This window comes from Telmatherina bonti, assembly GCF_933228915.1.
Source record: "Telmatherina bonti genome assembly, chromosome: 10".
NCBI classification, from domain to species: domain Eukaryota; kingdom Metazoa; phylum Chordata; class Actinopteri; order Atheriniformes; family Telmatherinidae; genus Telmatherina; species Telmatherina bonti.
In genome coordinates this window covers 37,412,730-37,434,422 of record NC_136628.1, presented here as the reverse complement: position 1 = coordinate 37,434,422, position 21,693 = coordinate 37,412,730, and the positions used below count along the sequence as shown (strand labels likewise).

General features: G+C 41.8%; 1 protein-coding gene across 1 annotated transcript; it reads left to right on the top strand.

Annotated features, from left to right (window-relative positions):
- The first annotated feature begins 8,258 nt into the window (after window positions 1–8,258).
- ncf1 (neutrophil cytosolic factor 1) lies at window positions 8,259–21,423 on the top strand. Its single transcript, XM_079247200.1, has 11 exons — window positions 8,259–8,342; window positions 8,452–8,532; window positions 8,640–8,715; window positions 14,947–15,112; window positions 15,217–15,275; window positions 15,904–16,026; window positions 18,557–18,664; window positions 18,735–18,852; window positions 19,326–19,433; window positions 20,898–21,076; window positions 21,174–21,423. Exons 1-11 carry the CDS (start codon window positions 8,265–8,267, stop codon window positions 21,335–21,337), a joined length of 1,260 nt encoding a protein of 419 aa, XP_079103326.1. The 5' UTR covers window positions 8,259–8,264; the 3' UTR covers window positions 21,338–21,423.
- The last annotated feature ends 270 nt before the right edge of the window (window positions 21,424–21,693 follow it).

The window sequence follows — 21,693 nt, the reverse complement described above, 5'->3', positions numbered from 1 at the left end:
CGTCCACCATCTGAGCTTCCAGTTGACGCAGCTCTTTTTACTGGTTCCAGTATGTTTTACCCCACTCTCTTCATTTGCATTATATGAATGTCCCCCTGATTCCCAGTCAGTCACAACATAATGTCTTTTAGTAAGTCAAAAGAACGACTCCTGAACCAGTTGAATATTAAAGTTAAGCTTAACAGCTTACTAGCACCGCAGTCTGCCGCAGAGGAATCCGCCTTCTTTTCACACAGGCTGTTTTTATTAACTCATTATGGGTGGAGCGATACATACAATTGAATAAATGTTCCCACAAAAAGTTCTCTACATACACACACACAGCATGACCATTTATGGAATTGTCTTCCTTTCCCCTACAACACTGAATCCTGTATTCAATAGTCAATCGCATCCTTCCTCCTGCTATCTTTCAAGGTCTTAGCGTTATCTTTTCTACTGTTATTCTCACGGAGTCTTGTGCGACACAATGCTCTGTATTCTTCCACATTCAGGTGCTGCAGAGAATGTTTAGACAGACAAGGGAATCTTTCTGTGGGAGAGAGAGAGAGAGAGAGAGAGGGAGAGAGCAGAGGTCTGGCCTTATAAGCATTTGTTCTCCATCTTAAGTAATACAAAAGTAAATAAGAGTAATATATATTTGGTCCAGTAAATAAGAGTAAAATATTTGGTCCCATAATAGTAAGATAAAACATCAAGCTTTCATATCAGAATTTATGTATGTACATAATCATCCTTCAAATTCCCCCTTTTGAACTCTATTAAGAGTTCAACCAATACGGAACTGGATATTAACCATGAATCCTAAAATGCAGGGGTTCTTGTTCGTCGTCAAAAGCGGCCAAGAGAGGGAGCATGTAACGTGCGTCCTGGGGATGCGGGGTTATAGCTGTAGTAATGAGTTTAGTTAGAAGCGCCCAGATGCAGGGAATGCAACAGCAACCGCATAGGGTCAAAATTGACGCGAATACTGCAATAGATATCAGAACTGATGTGACCAATGTTTTATATTTTCCAAATACGGTAAGCCAATCATCCCACATGGCAGTATCCACTCCCGAATGTTCCTTCATTTTTCCATTCAACACTCAGGCCTTCTATGGCCTTGACCAGACTCTCATCCGCCGCGGTATTGTTGGGAATAAATACGCAGCAGTGTTCTCCAAAAATCGCGCAGACCCCTCCACGTTCAGCCAGTAGCATGTCTACCGCAATGCGAGTCTGGAAAGCCGTTAGGGACGTGGCTGACAGTTGCTCATGTACCGCTTCGAATCCTGCCTGTGTCCAATTGCCTAATCGCTGTACATTAGCCTCCATCAGTTGCTGTGCATCAATGTCTGTCATGGTCACTGGTAGAAGGAGGGTCACTAACGCGCATAGGCCCATGATTCCGAGGAATGAGCGAATGCGTTACACCACCACGGAGGATGTCACATATCCGGGCTAATCCTAAAGTGTAATTGTTGAGCTGACGGCGGTGGGCCTGTTTTATTTATAAACACGAATTTTAGTCCTCCGATAGTTTTTGTAACATCCCAATGCCTTCTCCATTTAGCTGCCTGGCCTTTGGACCAGGCAGACCAGTCATACGTAGTTTCGCCTATTAGGTTTGTCCAGTCATTTAAAGTGTGTATAAACGCGCACCACGGCTGGTCGGCATATCTATAGCCATCGTATGACCCTCTCTGTGCCTTAAGGGCATTCCATGGGATGAATACTTCAACCGAGCTATTTACCGGCAAGACGAAAGACAGGGCGTTATTAGTGGCGCTATTTGTGTTCAGGGAACGAGGAACGACGTATGGTGGCATTGGATGACGCGTTGGTAGGATTAAGATGTCCCCTTTTGTCAAAATCCATATGCAGCATGCGAATAAGCAGTACTATTGCTACTGAAACAACCCCCAGAATAAACATTGACCTTCCCAGTGGCCACCCATGTATCCTAGATGGATGCCATGGTCCTGTTTCCCACATGGTGTTGAAGAGGAGGAGCTTGGCACGCTACTGGTGCAGTGGAGCGCTTTTTCACCTCTCACTGATCTTGCTTGAGTGTGTTGTCTGCGACTTCGGCTGTCAAGGGTGGACTACCTTGACAGCTAATGCTACACCTGGGGATTATTCTGCCCCTGTCGTAGCTGTAGCAGTCATGTCTTTCTCACTGATCTTGCTTGAGAATGGCGGCTGGTCTTCAGGTGTGAGAGTAGACTGTCTCACTACCCACGCTACCACAGGGATTATTCTGCCCTCTGTCGGGTGGTGCGTTTTTCTGCTGCGTCATGTGTAGCAGCAAGCCGGGGAGCCGCAGTCGGTGCAGGAAACTTCTTGCAGCGATGACATGGCAGTTGAACGCTATAGGCACCCAAGTAGCATGATCCTCTGTCTGGGTTGTCAGAAGAGTTTGAAATGGGTGGTCCCAGCACTGACATTTGAAGCTTCTCAAGACAAAGTCTCCAGGCTGAAGTAAACGGAGCTGCTTAGATGCTGGTTCAGGAATGGCTGCAGCAACCTGAGAGCAAATGCCTGAAAAGGTTCACATGAGATCAGCACAGTATGTTAAAACATTACTATCACACAGGGCCGTGTCAGGAGGAGGAGCCTCAGAGGGGCCCATGCCCAATCGGGTGGACCTGTGAAAAGAATCTACGGGAGGACCTGATGGGTCGCCCCTTGTTACGCATGCGCATGGACAACAGCATGAGGAAGTGCTTTGGTCCAAGGAAAGCCTGAGAGAGACCAAGGAGGAAATCTCTCCATCTGTGAGCTGTGAGAGAAAGGAGGAAGTGAAAGGCTGCAAGAAGAGGGTGGGTCAGAGATGCAGCCTTCATCTGCAGGAGAGTCACCTGTAGAGACATGGTCAGAAAAGTTAGTTCACATGTGCATACAGCAACCTGTCAAGGGAGCAAAATGGCAGAAAGAAGGTCAATAAGGCGACGGTGACGAACTGGGTCACCATCAGATGTCAGGAAACCATGGTGTTTCCACAGAGCTCCAAAACCCACACCTGGGTCTGGGTTCTGAGAGTGGAGCCGTCAACGTAAAAATCAAGTCAGGGTCAAAGTAGAGGTTGGTCAGAGAGGTCAGGTCTGGGGGTGCAGCGGATGGTCAGTCCAACCACACAGTCATAGAGCGTGTCATCAACAGCAGTGGGGAGTAGAGAGGCTGGATGTAGGACTGTGCATCGATTGAAAATCGAGAACAAATCATCCAACACTGACGTTAAAGATGATTTCATCTACTACAAGATTTCACACACACACACACACACACACACACACACACACACACACACACACACACGTGCACACGTGCATACTAACACTCACACACACAGCAACACCTCCTTCTTGAGAATGTTTTCCAATGTTACACACACTTCTTCACTGGACTTAATGCAAATGCGGGTAATAGAAAAGGCCAAGGCTAACGGCTTAACATAAGTAGCCTAACCTCGGAAAGATCAACATTATCCAAGCAGCAACCTCTGGTGGTTAATAGTGAAGCCCATGCCGAAGTGCATAAAACTGCAGTTCCCCCTTCATCCAATAGGGGCTGCAAAACAGAGCAAATCCCCATAGACTCCCATGTTAAAAAGACCAACTTCACAGCAGAAATAAACATGTTTACAGCCTGGTTCAAAAATCCATTTTCGGTTTAATAGGTCAGGTTTACCTTCATGACAACTGTGGGGGGAGTGAATTTTTTTTTTTTTTTTTTTCAAACTCACCCATTTTAAAGTAATTTTAATCTCAAAGTTTGGCAAATTTAGGGGCGTGTCCTTTTGATTGACAGGTACCAGATCTCCCGCTTCAAGTGAGAGGAATGCAGAATAACCGCGGTTTTTAGCCGGTTATCAATGTGACTTAGCTTTACCCCACTTACCTCCATTAGCTGGTTATCTCCCGTCGTCTTGGGGTTAGCTCAGTTAGCTTTTAGCTACAGAATGCTCAGAGTTCACGCGATGCCAATCATCCGCCATGATGCTCATGACTGCCCTCTCAGCTCCACCTCTTTGCCCATATTAGTATTTTCTGGGCGAGACGATGCGCATGACGCTACCAACGTGGCGACGGTAGGAACCGCCCACCGAGCTTCAATTCAGCTCTTCAGAAACCTATGGGTGACGTCACGGAGGCTCCGTCCATCTCTTTATATACAGCTAAAACACTGGGCTGTCAGCAAATAAAAACATGGAGGATTCCATCCTTTCCTAATATTCTTCTTCGATTGGTCATATTACCTTCTTATTTATTGTCATACAGTTAATGCAACCTTATGTTGTCTGGGCTGAAAAATTACAGATGTACTCGAGCTGGGAATACTCAGAGATCATCTGTGTGCTGTGTGTGACGGGTTTGCCACCTTAACGGCTTGCCTGGTGCATGTTCTGTCAGAGACGCCGAAGATAAACGTTCTGTAATAAGGCACAGCTAGAGATGTAGATGTAGAGCGTGCCAGAAGTTGTTTTGTCTGTATGAACTGATGTTTAGTTTCACTGCAGCAGAGCAGAGAAAATACTGGGACCTTGTTCAGTTGCAAAAGTCTGCAGTACTGTAGAACTTTTATGCATGTTCATGTGTGTGGTATGAAGCTAAGCAGAAATAATGAGAAAATATTTGGTCCTTGGCTTTATTGTGTGGCCTGGTCATGTGGATACAATGCCAGGAATTTATGTAGGTGTGTATAATCATTCAGCTCGTACCACTTGGTCTGCTTAGGAATCAGATCCACTACAGTCACCACGCCCTGCCCACCAATCAGCATACAAGCAGAAATTTATGCCAGGAAGTGCCCAACACATGTCTATTAAAGCTTCCTGGTAGATAAATCAGGTTCATATGCGTAATTAATAAAGACTGACATGTAAAGGATCAGAGAGGGGGGCAAAAGGTTTCAGGAAGCAGATCCAGGTTTTCCACAGTGAACTGAGTGAACACAACAGTCTTTCTGACAGAATCAGGGTGCAGCTTATTCCAGAAAACATCATCTGACTCTGTAGTCGGGGTGGGATTCGTGCTGCCTGCCGGCCACATCCATTAGTCTTTTACTTCCAGAAAATCCCACAGTCAGTCTGAGGACAAGGAGGATCCATCACCTCCAGAGGTCAAAGGTGAAAACCAAGCCCACATGTCCCCCATAAAATCCATATCCACACTGTTCACAGTCACAACCAGCAGGGCTCTGCCAGACCCTCTGGTTCTGGGATCGCCGGGCCCCATCAGCAGTGGCCGGGTCCCTGCAGTCACATCTGCATATCAGGTGCTGCTCCAGGACTCAGAGCTGACACAGGAGGGAGGTGAAGTGTTGCAGCATGTTGTAGGGACGGTTTCTGCTCCAGTGTCCTGACTGACAGCATGTGTGACAAACAGAACTCTGCAGTGGCCCAGACCAAAAACTCCCCCTTCCCCAGTCCACCCCCCCCGAATCCCCCTCGGGCATGATAGACATGTTGGGGTCCCTGTGGAGACCATGGTGCATGCTGACAAGGGTTAAAGGGGCGGTGAGCTGCCGTGGTCGACGCCGTGCAGCAGACGAGCTTCTGAGGCTGCATCTGAATCATTTAGTCATTTTATTATAGTCTCATAATTATAATATTCTTCTGTTGAATACTGTTGCAAACATATCATGTGGACCATGTTCTGTGCTGTGAAAATCCTGGACTTTGGATTATAACTGTATCTGTGGGAGTCTATAGTGGCAGTGGATCCATAAGTCAGTGTTTCCCTGGGAAAGCTGAACATGACCTCGCCAAGAAGATAATGCAGCTTTAACACATGAAGACGATGTTGGTGTGTCGTTCCTGTTTTAAAGCTTGAGAATTTTCCTCTTCTTTTACCCTCTAACATTACGCTTATCTTCAACATCTCTCAGCTGGGTATTTAACAAGCACAGGCCAAAGTCGTTCTCCGTTTATTTTCAGTCAACGTCAATATATTTAGTCATACTAGACATAAACATAAAATAACTGTAATCTGAAAGAAACAAAAGTCACCATTTAAATGTCTGAAAGGGATTAAACAGAAGCCCAAGCCCATCCAGTCCACGCAATGCACACCAACCCAACAGAATCAGCTCCCAACGCCACACATCACATCCCTCATATTTCGGTCCACTCCCCACTTACACATGCTATGACATCATCCCCTTCAGTAAGCATAAGGCCTTTAATGAACACACTCTTCTTCCTCACTTCCCTCTCTCATGTTTTCCTTTCCTTTGCTCTGCCTTCCTCATCCAACCTTCTCCGTATCTCCTACACCTGCACTGACCAGTGGTTTGTAAAATACATGTAAACATGTTAGATGTGCTCTGAACTCGACCTCTGCTTCTAACAGTTCTTTCTAAATTTCTTACAATTTGCTAAACTCTGCAATAATACATATTTGTCATTTAATCTTTAACCTCCTCTTCACTAAACTGTTAGAGGAGGATAATGTTCTCTCTTTTCTTTTCTGGTCCATCCAGGCACGTTCTGTCATATCTAACAGTCTGCCTGAACCAGGCTTTACTGTCATCTTTTGGAGAAATGCCCATGATCTGATTTTCAATCTTCAACATATATATTCACATTCTTAGACACTGACTTGAGAAAATTTGCTGAATCATTAGTTAGTGTGGACAGCAATTTGTGTATATAATTTTGATGCTATGTACATCAGATATGTGGATCCTACAACCACTTGCCACAGGACTTGCCATCATATAAGCAAACTTACACACACACTGATTTCTGTGTGAATGGCCGCTATGGCCCCGTGATGTCACCCAAGCCAGCCAATCACACAGTTTTAATTCACCAATGAAAAGAGTCATAAAAAATAACAAAAAGTCTCCTACAATATTTCCACTCAACTCTCCAGAGAATAGCAGGTCAGACCTCTATTTTTAATTCCTCCTATGGAGAGTGAACCAGCACACACATTAACTCTTTTTTTGTTCCAATTTTTCCATCTGATACATGCTTATAATGCTTCCATTCTTCACACCAGAACGTTAAAAAATGTACTTATGTCTTCATCATATTTCTGCTTTATAAACACCATAATAAAATCGGGTTTAAGTTGCTCCTCCTTTTTCCTTTGCCAAAGAATCCTTCCTGTTTCTCTTCCTTTTTCTGCTTCCGAACTTGTGCTTTTCTCCAATACCTGTGCATCTGAACTTCTCATTTTTTCTACTTTTTCTTTTCTCTCTTTCCCGGAATGCACCCGGGAGATTATTCCTTCTAATTTATCCATCTGCTCTGTGATAGTTTTCCAAGAGCTGTCAGGGCCCCCTTACTTCCCAATCTTTGAGGGTTAATTTTCCCTGTACTTGACACAATAGTATGTACCCTCTGTTTTGTATTACCCGTAAAACATATGGTCCTGGATTCCTTAAGGGTAACAAAATGAATCTGTCCTGGTCCACCATAAATCCACAATATTCAGATTCCAGAGGTCTACCTTAACAGACCACAGCTGTACGTTGTCACCAGTTAGGTTTCAGGCCGTGCTGCTGCTTCGAGAAAGAGGGAGGGAGAGAGAGAGGGAGAGAGCAGAGGTCTGGCCTGATAAGCATTTGTTCTCCATCTTAAGTAATACAAAAGTAAATAAGAGTAATATATATTTGGTCCCATAATAGTAAGATAAAACATCAAGCTTTCATATCAGAATTTATGTATGTACATAATCCTCCTTCACTCTCTAGAAACTAAATCTAAAGAGATGATCAACACAAACGTTCAATTTATTTGAAAAATAATCCGGTTTTTGTATTTTTGGTGATTTTTAATACATGATTAAACATTGAAATGGCCAAATGCAATGTGCTACAACTTTTTTTTTTTTTTTTTAAGTGAAATACTTGAACTATTACCCTGCGATGGACTGGCGAGCTGTCCAGGGTGTACCCCGCCTTTCGCCCAAAGGATTAAGCAGTTAGGATAATGAATGAATGAACTTCAAATATTACAATACTTGTGTCACACAAACCTTTTGTTTGGTTATAATTATTTTCACTGCACAAAACCGGGTTTTTAGTCTGCTCAGAAGTAGATGAAGATTTTTTAAGTGTTATTGCAGTCTGGAAATGAAAGCAACTTTTATTTCCTCCCTCATTTCATCTGTGGTGAAGTTGTGACTTTCAAAGACCCATAAAGAGGAACTAAGCTTGTGTGATGATGAAACACAACACACACACACACACACACACAATAACCCACACACTTGCCTTTTATATATGAGCCTCTTTTCTGTCGTTTTCACTTCTGTTGGACTGTCTACTGGATGAACATGGAGGAGATCTACGTCAGGCATGTGGAGCTGCTGGGCTTCGAGAAACGATACTTTCCAAGTCTGCACTATGTACGGCTTAAAGACCTTCGTGCATATTGGGTCATTTTCCAACTTAACCAATGACTTGTTGGTGGATCCAGGCATTGGAAGCAGTTCATGTGGTGTGTTTTCTGTGCAGGTGTACATGCTGATGGTGAAATGGAGCGACCTCACGGAGAAGCTGATCTACAGGACGTATCCTGAGATTCACACTTTCCATGTGAGTTCTTCTGCTCAATGCAGAAAAACTCGACTCATCTTTGCAGCTAAACATGGAAGACGTTCAGACTTCTAACGTTGACTCCTAAAAACTTTGTTTGGTCACAGAAAGAACTGAAGGAGATGTTTCCAATCGAGTCTGGTCAAATAGAGAAGAGGGACAGAATCATTCCTTCACTGCCAGGTAAAAAAAAAAAAATTATTAAACATGTTTGGTGGAAGGTTTGGTGTACGTCCATTCTGCTTGGGTCTGGAAAAAAAATGTATGAATGTGTTTGACAAGCTGTAATTAGAAATGGGCAATGCCGACATTTTTCCTGTCCATATGATACCATTAGTTTATGGTATTTTTATATCTATACCAATACTGATATCAGTACGTCTTCTGCATGAACACATTTAATGCAATTTCAGTGTAGAATATGAGATTGACTTTTATTAAATGGAAAATAAAAGTATATATGAAAATAATGATAGATAAAATAAAACATAATGTGCACCTCCATTAAACCAGTAAAATATCAAAACATCCTCACCAACAGTTGCGGCAGTGACATCTGGACTTCTGACTGGCTGCCATCATCATGTGACACAGAAGGAAAACAGTTTCTGGGTTTCACAGTTTTCCTAAAACTTTCAGAAGTAAAAACAAATGTCTTGGTTTGTATCAGTAAAGTGGTATACTCCAAAAAGTATTGAATCTGATATTTTGACGCCATTGCTAGCTGTAATCTTTCAGGAAGCACCTGTGATTAACAAACTCAGGCAGCTGAATCCACTTCTCTTTTTCTAATGCAGTCAGGCTGAACTTGCACTCATGTTTAGCTCCTGAACAACAGCTGTTGGTAAATTCATGCATAAACAATAAAAATAACTCTAAGCTGAAGCAAAACATGTATATCAATGCCACCTGCTGTACCATGATGAAAATAATTAATAGAAACTTTAAGCGCCTTCAGAGGTCTTTTGCTGCAGACAGATGTTTTCTAGATTTGCAAATTTGTTTTTTAAAATAACTTGTGAGTTTAAAGCAGCAGAGCTGAGAAAAAAAAAACAAGGTCATTGCTATATTCACCCCGAGTTCATTTTCATTATGTATGGGTAAAAAAAAGCATCTCCTCATCAGCGACCTTGAACCTCATCGTCACCATCAAACCTCTTCAACAAATCACTTTAATAGATCCCACAAGGAGAAAACGTTCAACCAATAAAAATATCAAAATCACATCACAACAATAATAGTTGAGGCTTCGATAAATTCAGCTTCATAAAATCTGCATTACATCGTAAGGACAAAGAGAGGACATCCTTTCTGTAGGTAATATCAGTGTCCTGGCTTAGTTGACCCACTAAGACAGTATCATTTGAAAAGGTTTAGTCCAGGGCGACTCAATTAGATATTCAGGTGGGCCATATTTTCAAATAAAATTTTTTTTATCAGAGCCAGTAAATAAAGTGAGAGAAGATAAATCAGTAAAAACTAAAGAAAGAAAGAAAGACACATTTATATTTTGAAAAATAAGTAGTTTTTTTTTCCAATTTTAAATTCAGTCCCACATGACAAAGGCAAATGCTCAAAATAAAATAATGAAAATTCCAGTCAGAGCCTATTTTTCTCCTAACTTTTAACATAAACAGTTCACATCAAACTAAACTTCTTGATGTGGTGCCTCCTTACATTATAATCTATAAAAACCGCCACACACTCATTGCATGTTAAACACATCGATTTGGTGCTTGAATGTGACGGAAAATAAACAAATACTTATCAGTCCAGGCGGGGTTACATCTGTGGTTTTCGTTGTCAATTTTGTGTTTTGGGACAGAGAGCAACATGCTAGCTAGCGCTATTCTTACAACTTCAAAACACAACAACATGTGCTGGGGTTTATGTTGCTAGGCAACCAGGTGTTGCATTCATGGTCTGCACAACTGTAGGATTGTAGGCTACTTAATCAGCAAAAGAATGACTGAAGGTTCTTGATTTATATCTTTATTCTTTTACATAAGCTGGGCCACATAGAGGTTGGTTCTGGGCCGCATGTGGACCGCGGGCTGCCATTTGAAAAGGCCTGGTTTAGTCTGTAGTTAGCAGTAAATAAAAGAAAACAGGTTTGTGTTCCCTGTAATTCACCTGGATTAGTTTATATTTCATCACATAGTCTGACTAACTTAGAAGGTGCAAAATATCCAAACAGTGGTTTCATTCTGCCCTGCTGAGTGAGCTAACAGTTAGCCACCAGGACAGTGTCCTGCTGAGATAGATAGATAGATAGATAAATACTTTATTAATCCCGAAGGAAATTGTGCAGTTGTCCGTTGCTCACATTCATAAAACAGCAAAAGAGAAAATTTAAAGTTTAAAAAAACCAGACAAATAAATAATTCAACAGCATTAAAAGATAAAGTGCTACAGGTTAAGGTGCTACAAGTTAAGGCACTGAAAAAACAAAGTTCAGGACTAGTATCAGTTTCTCCTGCTCCTCCCTGAAGTGGCTGCATTATACAGCCTGATGGCACGAGGGATGAAAGAGTTTTTTAGTCTATCAGTGGAGCAGCCCAATGAGAGAAACCTGGAGCTAACAGAGCTCCTCTGCCGAGAGAAGACAAGATATAGGGGGTGGCTCTGATTGGAGAGGATTGCCCTGATCTTAGAGAGCGTCCTCTGCTCCACCACCTTTTCCACAGAGTCCAGGCCGAGTCCAACCACAGAGCCTGCTTTCCTTATGAGCCTGTCCAGCCTTTGAGTGTCCCTCTTTTTAGCGTTGCCCCCCCAGCACACAACAGCATAAAAAAGAGCACTAGATACAATCGATTGGTAGAACATGTACAGTAACTTTGAACAGACTCTAAAGGATGCCAGCCTTCTTAAAAAATACATCCTGCTCTGAGCCTTTTTGTACACAGCATCTGTGTTAGCTGCCCAGCTCAGACTGTTATCCAGCTGCAGCCCCAGATATTTGTAGTTAGAGACCACCTCCACCTCAGATCCACTGATGTTGATGGACTGTACAGCAGGGGGCGCCCTGCGGAAATCCAGCACCAGCTCCTTTGTCTTTGATGTATTAAGCTGGAGCTTGTTGTGCTGGCACCACTCCACAAAGTCCTTCACCAGGCCCCTGTACTCCCCCTCTTCACCCTCCCTAATACATGCCACAATTGCAGTGTCATCGGAGAACTTCTGCATGTGGCATGTATCTGAGTTGTACTGAAAGTCAGAGGTGTAAAGAGTGAAGAGGAGGGGCGACAACACCGTGCCCTGAGGTGCTCCAATACTGCAGGTCAATGTTGAGGACCTACACCCCCCCACTCGGGGGGTGCAGTAAGTAGGTGCTATTAGTTTGCCACCAGGTCTGTGAGCTAACAGTTAGCCCACTGGACTGTGTTCTGCTGAGTGTTCTGCTGAGTATGTGCTAACAGTTAGCCACCAGGACAGTGTCCTGCTGAGTGAGCTAACAGTTAGCCAACTGGACTGTGTTCTGCTGAGTATGTGCTAACAGTTAGCCACCAGGACTGTGTCCTGCTGAGTATGTGCTAACAGTTAGCCACCAGGACTGTGTTCTGCTGAGTGAGCTAACAATTAGCCACCAGGACTGCGTCCTGCTGAGTGAGCTAACAATTAGCCACCAGGACTGTGTCCTGTTGAGTGAGCTAACAATTAGCCACCAGGACTGTGTCTTGCTGAGTGAGCTAACAATTAGCCACCAAGACTGTGTCCTGCTGAGTGAGCTAACAGTTAGCCACCAGGACTGTGTCCTGCTGAGTGAGCTAACAATTAGCCACCAGGACTGTGTCCTGCTGAGTGAGCTAACAGTTAGCCACCAGGACTGTGTCTTGTTGAGTGAGCTAACAATTAGCCACCAGGACTGTGTCCTGCTGAGTATGCTAACAGTTAGCCACCAGGACTGTGTCCTGCAGTAAGTAGGTGCTATTAGTTTGCCACCAGGTCTGTGTGAACAAGTGCTCTTATAATTATGTATAGTGTTGATGGAACATCCAGCAAGATAATGTACAGAGTCACAAAGCTCACATCATCTTCAACATGATGATGAGTTCACTGTGCTCCAACGGCCTCCACAGTTGGCAGATCTTAGTCCAGCAGAGCAGCTTTCAGATGTGGGATTTCAAGATGACATCTTGCAACTAAAACAAAATAAATGAAGACATGACACAAGTCACACAGTGAGACATAAACGTGCACAAATTTAACTTTGTGGACATTTTGTGAGTTCAGTTTCATTTTGCACCACCATCCAGGAATCGCCATAGAAACATTCAGATCAGCCCTCTTCATGGTGTTTCTGTTCCTGTTCAAACTCTCTGAGCCATGTTGTGTTGGGTAAAAACAGAACTAGAACTGTACACATTCTCCTTGTGAAACCCTCATTACCAAACATGTTGCACAGTTGAAGAAGAAGTAAAAACAAAACCTCAGGCCTGACACAACTTTCCGTCTCTTGGAGGGAAGAAGGACAAACAAAAATGTGACTAATCTTTTTGTTCTTTCCAATAGTTTAAGCAAATCCCTGAAATGTGCAGACACAATTAAAATCTTGAACAAATCTTACTTCTAAGATGGTTCTATTATTTAATTCACAGTTCTAGATACGTTGGGACTTTGTAAGATGTAAAAAAAATGCAGAGGAAACAAATCTCACCAACCTATATTTGTTCTAAATAGAATATAAACAACATATCACATGTTGATAGTGAGACATTTTATCATTTAATGTGAAATACAAGTTGATTGTATGAAAAGGTCATTTCAGAGAGGCAGTCTTTCAGATGGAAACATGAACGGAGCTTCACCATTTAAGACAAACTTTGCACCAAACATTGTGAAATAATTTCACAAATATTGTTGTTCTGACTTTATAGATCCATTAATAATGTGCAATATTATCAAAAGATTCTGAGAAAAAAGAGCATGAACAAAGGAATGACTGAATGAAGGCCTCGTCAAAATGTGCATGTAAGAAACGCTTGCTTGGTGTCATGTTCGTTAGCTTAGCCAAATTTTTTCAACCCGGTATCCAACAAGCGAATGGATTAGGTGCTGGAGAGAGTTTGATTCGCTCCTCCATGATCTCATCTGTGATTCGTACAAAAATTGCTTTTCCATAATCCAAGAACTGCAAAAGATTTAACAAATCAATCAATCGATTTGTCGAAAAGTACAGTGGATTGACTGGGATTATTTTGTCAGGCTTGCGCATGGAGAAACCTTTGGCTTCCGCGTAGGCGCCAGGCTCACGTGGAATCCTGATGACAAGGTCCTTCTCTAAAGCTGCTGTTGCAATAAACAAATGGATATAAGGCAGTTAATGAATGAATTGAAATAAATAAAATAATTGTCATAAATAAATAATTAAATTTGTTAAAATATAAATTTATTAAAATTTATTTAAAAGGATAGGAGTCAGATCACTCCACAGGAAATCACCACATGGACTCAGGAAGACTTTCAGAAATCCACAGCTGTGTTTCCATTACAATGTTTCATAAAATAAAAGCGATATTTGGAAGTTTAGGTAAACAACTATTGTGATTTTCAGGTGTTTCCATTGAACAGTGTTTAGCCTCAGTTCTCTTAAAATTTCACCAACCAGACAAGATTTTACGAGAGTTGCTGCTAATGTAAGGTCACCTCGCATCAAGGTTTTGGGGTTTTCTACTTAATGCGGAGAATTTTTTCTCGAAGCTATTCTCCCTCATGTTCTTTTCTAAGACTGAAATTCACTGTTGTTAGTTCCATACTCTGCCATCTTTACTGGAAATGAACTGGTCACGACCTCTCATGTCACGAGAGAGTGAGAGAGAAAAGCGCAAACAGCGCAAAAAGTGGAGACCTGAAGTTGTTGGCATATCCTGTGTAGTGATCTATGATGGTGACCTTTACCCAGCTGTCATTAGGTACAAGTACATGTTTTAATGATATTCTGCATTAAAACCAGACATGATTCTTTACTGGGAATCGCTGCATGGACTCAGAAAGACTTCCAAAATCCCATCTGTAAACCCAGTTCACCCTGAAATCTGCCAATGCAAGTTGAAGAACCATTGTACTTTTTCCCAGACGAGTCTGATGGGATCCGATCAAAACGAGCATCTGAAACTTAGAAATGAGTGTAATCTGTTTTACACAGAGTCCGAACTTTTTTTGAACTGGGGGTGTACAATCATTTTAATTCACTTTTTACTTAGCAAGTACAAGAAATCCTTCATTCATACATTCATCATTATCCCAACCGCTTAGTCCAATGAAGGTTTGCGGGGAAGCTGGAGCCTATCTTAGCAGTCCTTGGTAGAAAGGCAGGATACACCCTGGACAGCTCGCCCATCCATCGCAGGTAAAAGATACCTGTATATATAATTTAAAATGTTCTCACATGGAGCTGTTTGTTTGTATCGTCAGCTCCACGATGGGTGGACACCCAGAAATCAATAGAATCCAGAAAGACAACCTTAGCTGAGTACTGCCAGTCGCTGGTCAACCTGCCGCCTCACATCTCTCGTTGCAAACACCTCTCCAAGTTCTTCAAGGTCCGTCCAGAAGACGAAAACCCACCTGCCCCGAACACGTCAGTACATCGCACGATCATGCCTGCTTCCAGAGGGAATAAAATTATGCACTTCTTTGTAAACTGCAGGTTTTTTAATCCTGATTGTCCATTTTTGTCTTTAGATTGAAGAGAAACGAGACGTTTGTGGTGTCCAGAGAGAAGGCCAGAGGCACTGCTTCTGGTAGGATCCCTTCCATGTCACATATAAATATCTGAAAATACTGAAAGTTTTGGTATCCATTGGTTACCAAATAAATGCCAAGTATTGCCAATGCCAATATCCATATCCATCCCTACTTTTATATATAAAAGTAATATAAAAGTTATTGATCGTCATAATGATTATAGCAAAACAATTAGAAAGATTTTTTCCAAAACTTTTTTAATCAACAAACTGAATGACAGAACTGAGTTATTTGAATTTAAGCTGTTTTTGTTAGTAAACAACGTAAAAAATAAACAGTTTTTCCAATTTAATCTCAGATTATTTAAGAAGTGAACATTAACTAATAAAGCAAAACCTACTATTTGTTGGCTCTTATACACATTTTTGGGCTTTTTACCCCCAAATAAAAATATTGATCTCATAATGCTGCTATCAGACGATTCTGATATTAGCCTTTGTATCGATACAGTCGATATTTAAATAGGTCCAAACAGCCCTACTGTACACACAAACGTCTATCTCCTGTCTTTGTGATGCTTTCTCTGGTGTTTCTGTTTAAATTCGGAGCTTTCAGGCAGACTTTCACACTGATGTTGGAGTTTTCCTTCTCTTTTGGATGCAACTCTTGTATTTGTCCCCTCAGAGATTTCTGGCCCAATCATCCTGGACACCTACAGAGTGATCGCTGACTTTGAAAAAACGTCCAAACATGAAATCAATCTGCACACTGGAGACTTGGTGGAAATTGTGGAAAAAAATCAGAATGGTAAGAAAAAAAACCCCAATAAAAATGGGGATGTTACAAGCCGTTAAAACCATAAAACAAGTTATCATAGGACAAACAGACAAGGATTTTTTTTCTTATGATAAAAAAATAAAATAAAATCTTCGCTCTTGTGTTTGAAACTTAAATGAACTTTTTAACGCTGTCCATCAGCTCAGTGTTTGTATGTTTAGTTTGATGGTAATTTCTACAGCTAAGAGGGAAATGCATTTCTATTATGCTAGGTTTTGTAAGGATTAAATATCAAGGAGCCTTGCATTACATGGTTTTAACGTTGCGCGTCGCGGTGTTCTAGACTTTGGACTAGATGTTCTAGACGAGATGTTCCTTCATGAAGTGCATTATAACCGTGTAATGCACAGGTCACAGTTCTGCACTGGAGAATGCACAACATAGTAATATCGAATGTAAACACGGCATGGAATTTTACATTATTTTTTGGGTTGTGTTCACACAAAACCTTTGAAACAACTGTGGGATCCATATTTACCGTTCATAACACAGCATGGTGCTTAGAGGCTTATGCTTGATGCAGACGAGTGATACGCGGACAGACAGATAGTTTCATCCATCTCATGCGTCGGTTACACATGTAAGCTGTGTAGTTGTGTATCTGACACACAACCAGTGAAAGGAACAGAAGAAGAAGATGACACAAAACTGGCAAAAAAAAAACAACAAAAAAAAGTAGCTGAGAAGAATAACAACAAATAATTTTGCGTTTTTTATTATTATTATTATAATTATTATTATTATTATTATTATTATTAATGTGGTGTTTTGCGACGGTTGCAAACAGCTTTCTAGCTTTCCATTACCACTACCAGCCACTGTCAAAACACAAACTGAACACAGCATCCCCCATGAGCAAACCATGGCAACATAAAAGATATGTGGAAATATGAGGGTGACAACATATAACAATGGTTGAAATAGGCATCTCCATTCATGTAAAATGACTAAATGTTTGGAAGTTGCTTTAAAAAACAAAAAACATCAAATGTTTGTAAAAGGTCTCAGTGTTCGTAGGATTTCTTCTAGGCTGAAAATCGATCCGACATAGATTCTCTTGTATACTTTGGTTTTCATGAGAAGAGCGGTTGGTAAACATAAATTCATGATTTTTAAAGCACGGTTTAAAACATTAATTTAGTTTCAAATGTGTATGTACTTTAATCAATATTTATTAGTATTAGAATTTATTGATATCTAAACATGCCTGTCTTAACTTTGTATTTGGAAAATATTTTGTTTTCAAAAAAGAAAAAAAAAAAAACAAAACGCATGTCATGACAACTAAAGAAAATATCTCAAAGAATCTCAAAGAAAATATTGATCTTATGATGCTGCAATCAAACTATACCGATAGTAGCCTTGGTATTCATCATCGCCAAACTCCGAGCTCTCTTCTGTAAACATGTTTATTTCAGCTGTAAACATGTTTATTCCTGTTGTAAACACGTTTATTTATGCTGTAAACATGTTTATTTCTGTTGTAAACACGTTTATTTCTGCTGTAAACATGTTTATTTCTGTTGTAAACATGTTTATTTCAGCTGTAAACATGTTTATTCCTGCTTTAAACACGTTTATTTCTGCTGTAAACATGTTTATTCCTGTTGTAAACATGTTTATTTCAGCTGTAAACATGTTTATTCCTGCTGTAAACACGTTTATTTCTGCTGTAAACATGTTTATTCCTGCTGTAAACATGTTTATTCCTGTTGTAAACATGTTTATTTCAGCTGTAAACATGTTTATTCCTGCTGTAAACACGTTTATTTCTGCTGTAAACATGTTTATTCCTGCTGTAAACATGTTTATTCCTGTTGTAAACATGTTTATTTCAGCTGTAAACATGTTTATTCCTGCTGTAAACACGTTTATTTCTGCTGTAAACATGTTTATTTCTGTTGTAAACATGTTTATTTCAGCTGTAAACATGTTTATTCCTGCTGTAAACATGTTTATTTCTGCTGTAAACATGTTTATTCCTGTTGTAAACATGTTTATTCCTGCTGTAAACATGTTTATTCCTGTTGTAAACATGTTTATTTCTGCTGTAAACATGTTTATTCCTGCTGTAAACATGTTTATTCCTGTTGTGAAGTTGGTCTTTTTAACATGGGAGTCTATGGGGATTTGCCCTGTGTTGCAGCCCCTAGTGGATGAAGGGGGAACTGCAGTTTTATGCACTGCATCGGCTTCACTTTATACTGCCGGAGGTTTCCGCTTGGTATTGTTGCAGTATCGACCCACCCAGTCTTTGTGATGCTTTCTCTGTTGTTTCTGTTTAAATTCAGAGCTTCAGCCCGATGTCGGCAGCTGTCCCATGCAGCTCAGGACGGGGGATTTAATCGTAGTCTAGATTCAGTGCAGTCCGTCAGTTTCCTTTGCTGGGTGTTTGTTAACCATACATCGACGTGTACGAGTATCGATTGGATCGTGATAAATTGACTGGAATTGTTTTGCCTGTAAAGTTTTCTTGATGATAAGCAGATACTCTGCTCAGGTTGGTGGTTCTGCCAGTATGAGTCCAAACGAGGCTGGGTGCCCGCATCCTACCTGGAGCCTCTGGATGGACCAGAGGAGGCTGAGGAGGCTGAACCGGACTACGAAGGCAAGTGTTGACAGTTATGTGCTGGATGATTGTTCCTGTCTTGGTGTGTTACATTGTCATGTCTCTGCAGGGGAGCTGCACATCACCACCAACGCTTACAAGGCCGAGCAGGAGGACGAGATTTCTCTGGAGATCGGTGAAACCGTAGAGGTCATTCACAAGCTTCTGGATGGTTGGTGGGTTGTCAGGTATGGTATGAAATCTACACACACAAGAAGTACACAAACCTAAACCTAAATTACCACTTGGAGACCTTGTCATTGAGCCAAAAATTCATTCATATCTGACAGATGTAACAGAATAATTCTGCAATAATTTGTTTATTTAAAAGCCAAAAGGAGCCAGGAGCTGTTCTTTCTTCTTGGCATGTGACTTTAAACGACAAAATCAAATCCACTTTATATAATATATATACATTTACTTGACTTTATATTTAAGAAAGGAATTTTGTTGTTCATGCAGAAAGTGAATATTCTTTGGACCAATCAGCGGATTGCAGTGTTATGCTCCTTTTTTAAGGTTGGATTAGTAAGATGTGGATCCAACGAAAGGATCCCAAAACGTAGGACACTCTGGCACCCTTGGGAAAGAATGGTGCACCATTCAGGTTTAGATGTATTGGACTCCTCTAAACTAAATTTGTTGGTCATGTTTTTGGCAGGAAAGGAGAGGAAACTGGTCATTTTCCCTCCACGTTCCTGCAGAAGGCTGGAAAGAAAGGTGAAGCAGGGAGGACAAACCCAAGAGGGCAGAGACCTCCACCCCGCAGGTCATTGTTATTCATTTTATCCCACCAGTCCAGCAGTTTGCTTCTTCTCCTTCATTTGCCTTAGAGTCTGACCCCCCAGGGCTGCGACCCCCTTACCTGACTGGAGGCCTCTAGTAGCTTCCTATCGCAGTGGATCTCAAACTTTTTGAACACTAACCAAGATAACATGTTGACGTTGGCGACCCCGACTCTCATCTAACAGTAAAACACTGAACACAATGCCGGGAAAATGACAAGGGTCCAAAATCAGCCTCTCTTGCAGAGATAATGCCAAATGCATGATCTGGGATGATCTGGGTCTGTTAGCAACTTACGCTAAAACTCCTGGAGGGCTTTTCATGACGTTATTCAGAGAACAGGTCTTGGTCTCAATTAGATTCCATTAAGTCCTAAAGGGCTGGAAATGTTTCCCTGCTGCAACACACCTGACTCGCATCAGACTAATGGCCCTTTTCCATTCGTACCAGCTTGTCTCAACTCAAACCGCCTCAACTCGTCTCAACTCGGTCCGGTTTCTATTCCATCACAGTTTAGTACCAGGTCTGAAATGGTTTGAGTGAAATCACTGTGACGTCAGTGTTTTACACGACAGGACCTAGAGACAATCTGCTACTTGGTCTGCTGCTCGCCGGTCGCTGACCATAAATCATACCCATCTGTTGGAACCACTTCCAGTCTCGTCTGTGTGATCCACTCTGACCATCATGGTCCTTGACCTGCCGATTGTCACTTTGGAGGTTTTTCAGCGTCTCTCGACGCTGCTGGAAACTCCGTTGCTTCCCGTAGCCACTGAGCCGGAAAGCTCCTGATAGATTTTTTTCATTTCGTGTCGCTCCATCTGGTTCCCTCTGTATCCTTTCCTCACCAAAGAAATGTCTCCACCTCAGTGTTGGACCAAGGAACAGACTTTTGTTGCACCATTGCTTGTCATGTAAACAACTTGCGAGTTGGAGTCGCTCTACCAGTGATGTCACTCCCTGACCTCTGATTGGCCGCACCCCTGACCAACAGCAGCATGCAGTCTGGTGACATCACACACAACCTGACTCAGCTCGCTGAGAACCTGGGTTACAAAAGAAGGACCGGTAAACGGGTCCAAAAGCCGAGTGGAAAACCCTACAAACCAAGCCGATGCGATAAATTACCTGATGATTTGTGTCAACGGTGTTGCACCAGGACTGCAGCCCCCGAGGACCCCAGCATTAAATGTTGGGTGTGATCCGGATCACTATCTGGATTCAGGAAGGGATTGACAGAATCTTTGTCGTTGTGCCATTTTCTATATGCATATGCATAAATCCTCCACTGCAAGTGGAAAACTTTGAAACAATGCTACCTGGCGTAAGCCGCAATTCCTGTCTCATCTGCAGGATGAGATTGTACATAAATTACGTCTTAAATTGCAGTTGTTCTTTATGAAATGTAATGGACTGTAAAAAACTGTAATGTGTCCTTCTGTATCAGATCCACCATCAGAAATGCCAAAAGCATCCACAAGAAGTCTCGCCAACAGCTTAGTCAGGACGCGTACCGCAGGAACAGCCGCCGATACCTCCAGCAGAAGGGCGGCCGCCTCGCCTCGCCGCTCAGGAACTCCAGGAACTCTCCTGCAAAGTCGCCTCTGAAGGAGAGGAAGAACCAGGGTAACAAAGACGTTCCCACATCCCTCTCTAAGGGGACTTATATCTGAAATAATGCCACATGTTGTGTCACATTTTGTCATTTGGCTCTGATCGATAGATAACATCCCTGAGGTGTCTGGCTCCGGCTCCGAGAGTGAGCCCAAGAAGGACGCTCCGGTCATCCCTCCCAGACCCAGTCCAGAGCTCATCCTGGAGCGCTGCACCGACAACACGCGTAAGAAAGTCAGCATCCACAAAGCTCGCAACGACTCAGCCAGCTAGCGGCGGGGCTCCGCGTCGCCGGATCAGGATGGAGTGTTTCAGGCTTTCGCATGTCCAGCTTCACCTCGCTCTGATTTACTTTTACTCAAAATGCGTAAAAAATAACATCTGGGAGTAACGTTTCTTGATGTTTGTTCTGAATGTTTATTTGTTGTTTATTTATTTGCTAAATAAACTGATGAAACTATAAAAAAGGTGAAAATATTCAGCTTTTTTTTTGTGCTCAGCAGGCAGTTCATTCATATTTAAAAAACAACCACCTAAATGTAATAATTACAGATAATAAAAAGGAATTTGTAAGACAAATAAATGGTGTTGGTTTAGTTCTTGGCAGCTCAGTGATTACATTTCACCTT

Bases quoted from the DNA above. Each gene is read 5' to 3' on its own strand.
- ncf1 (XM_079247200.1), top strand. From the start codon at position 8,265: ATGAACATGGAGGAGATCTACGTCAGGCATGTGGAGCTGCTGGGCTTC. The intron at 15,276-15,903 runs GTAGGATCCCTT...TTGTCCCCTCAG, and splicing joins GGCCAGAGGCACTGCTTCTG to AGATTTCTGGCCCAATCATC. The intron at 16,027-18,556 runs GTAAGAAAAAAA...TACTCTGCTCAG, and splicing joins TGTGGAAAAAAATCAGAATG to GTTGGTGGTTCTGCCAGTAT.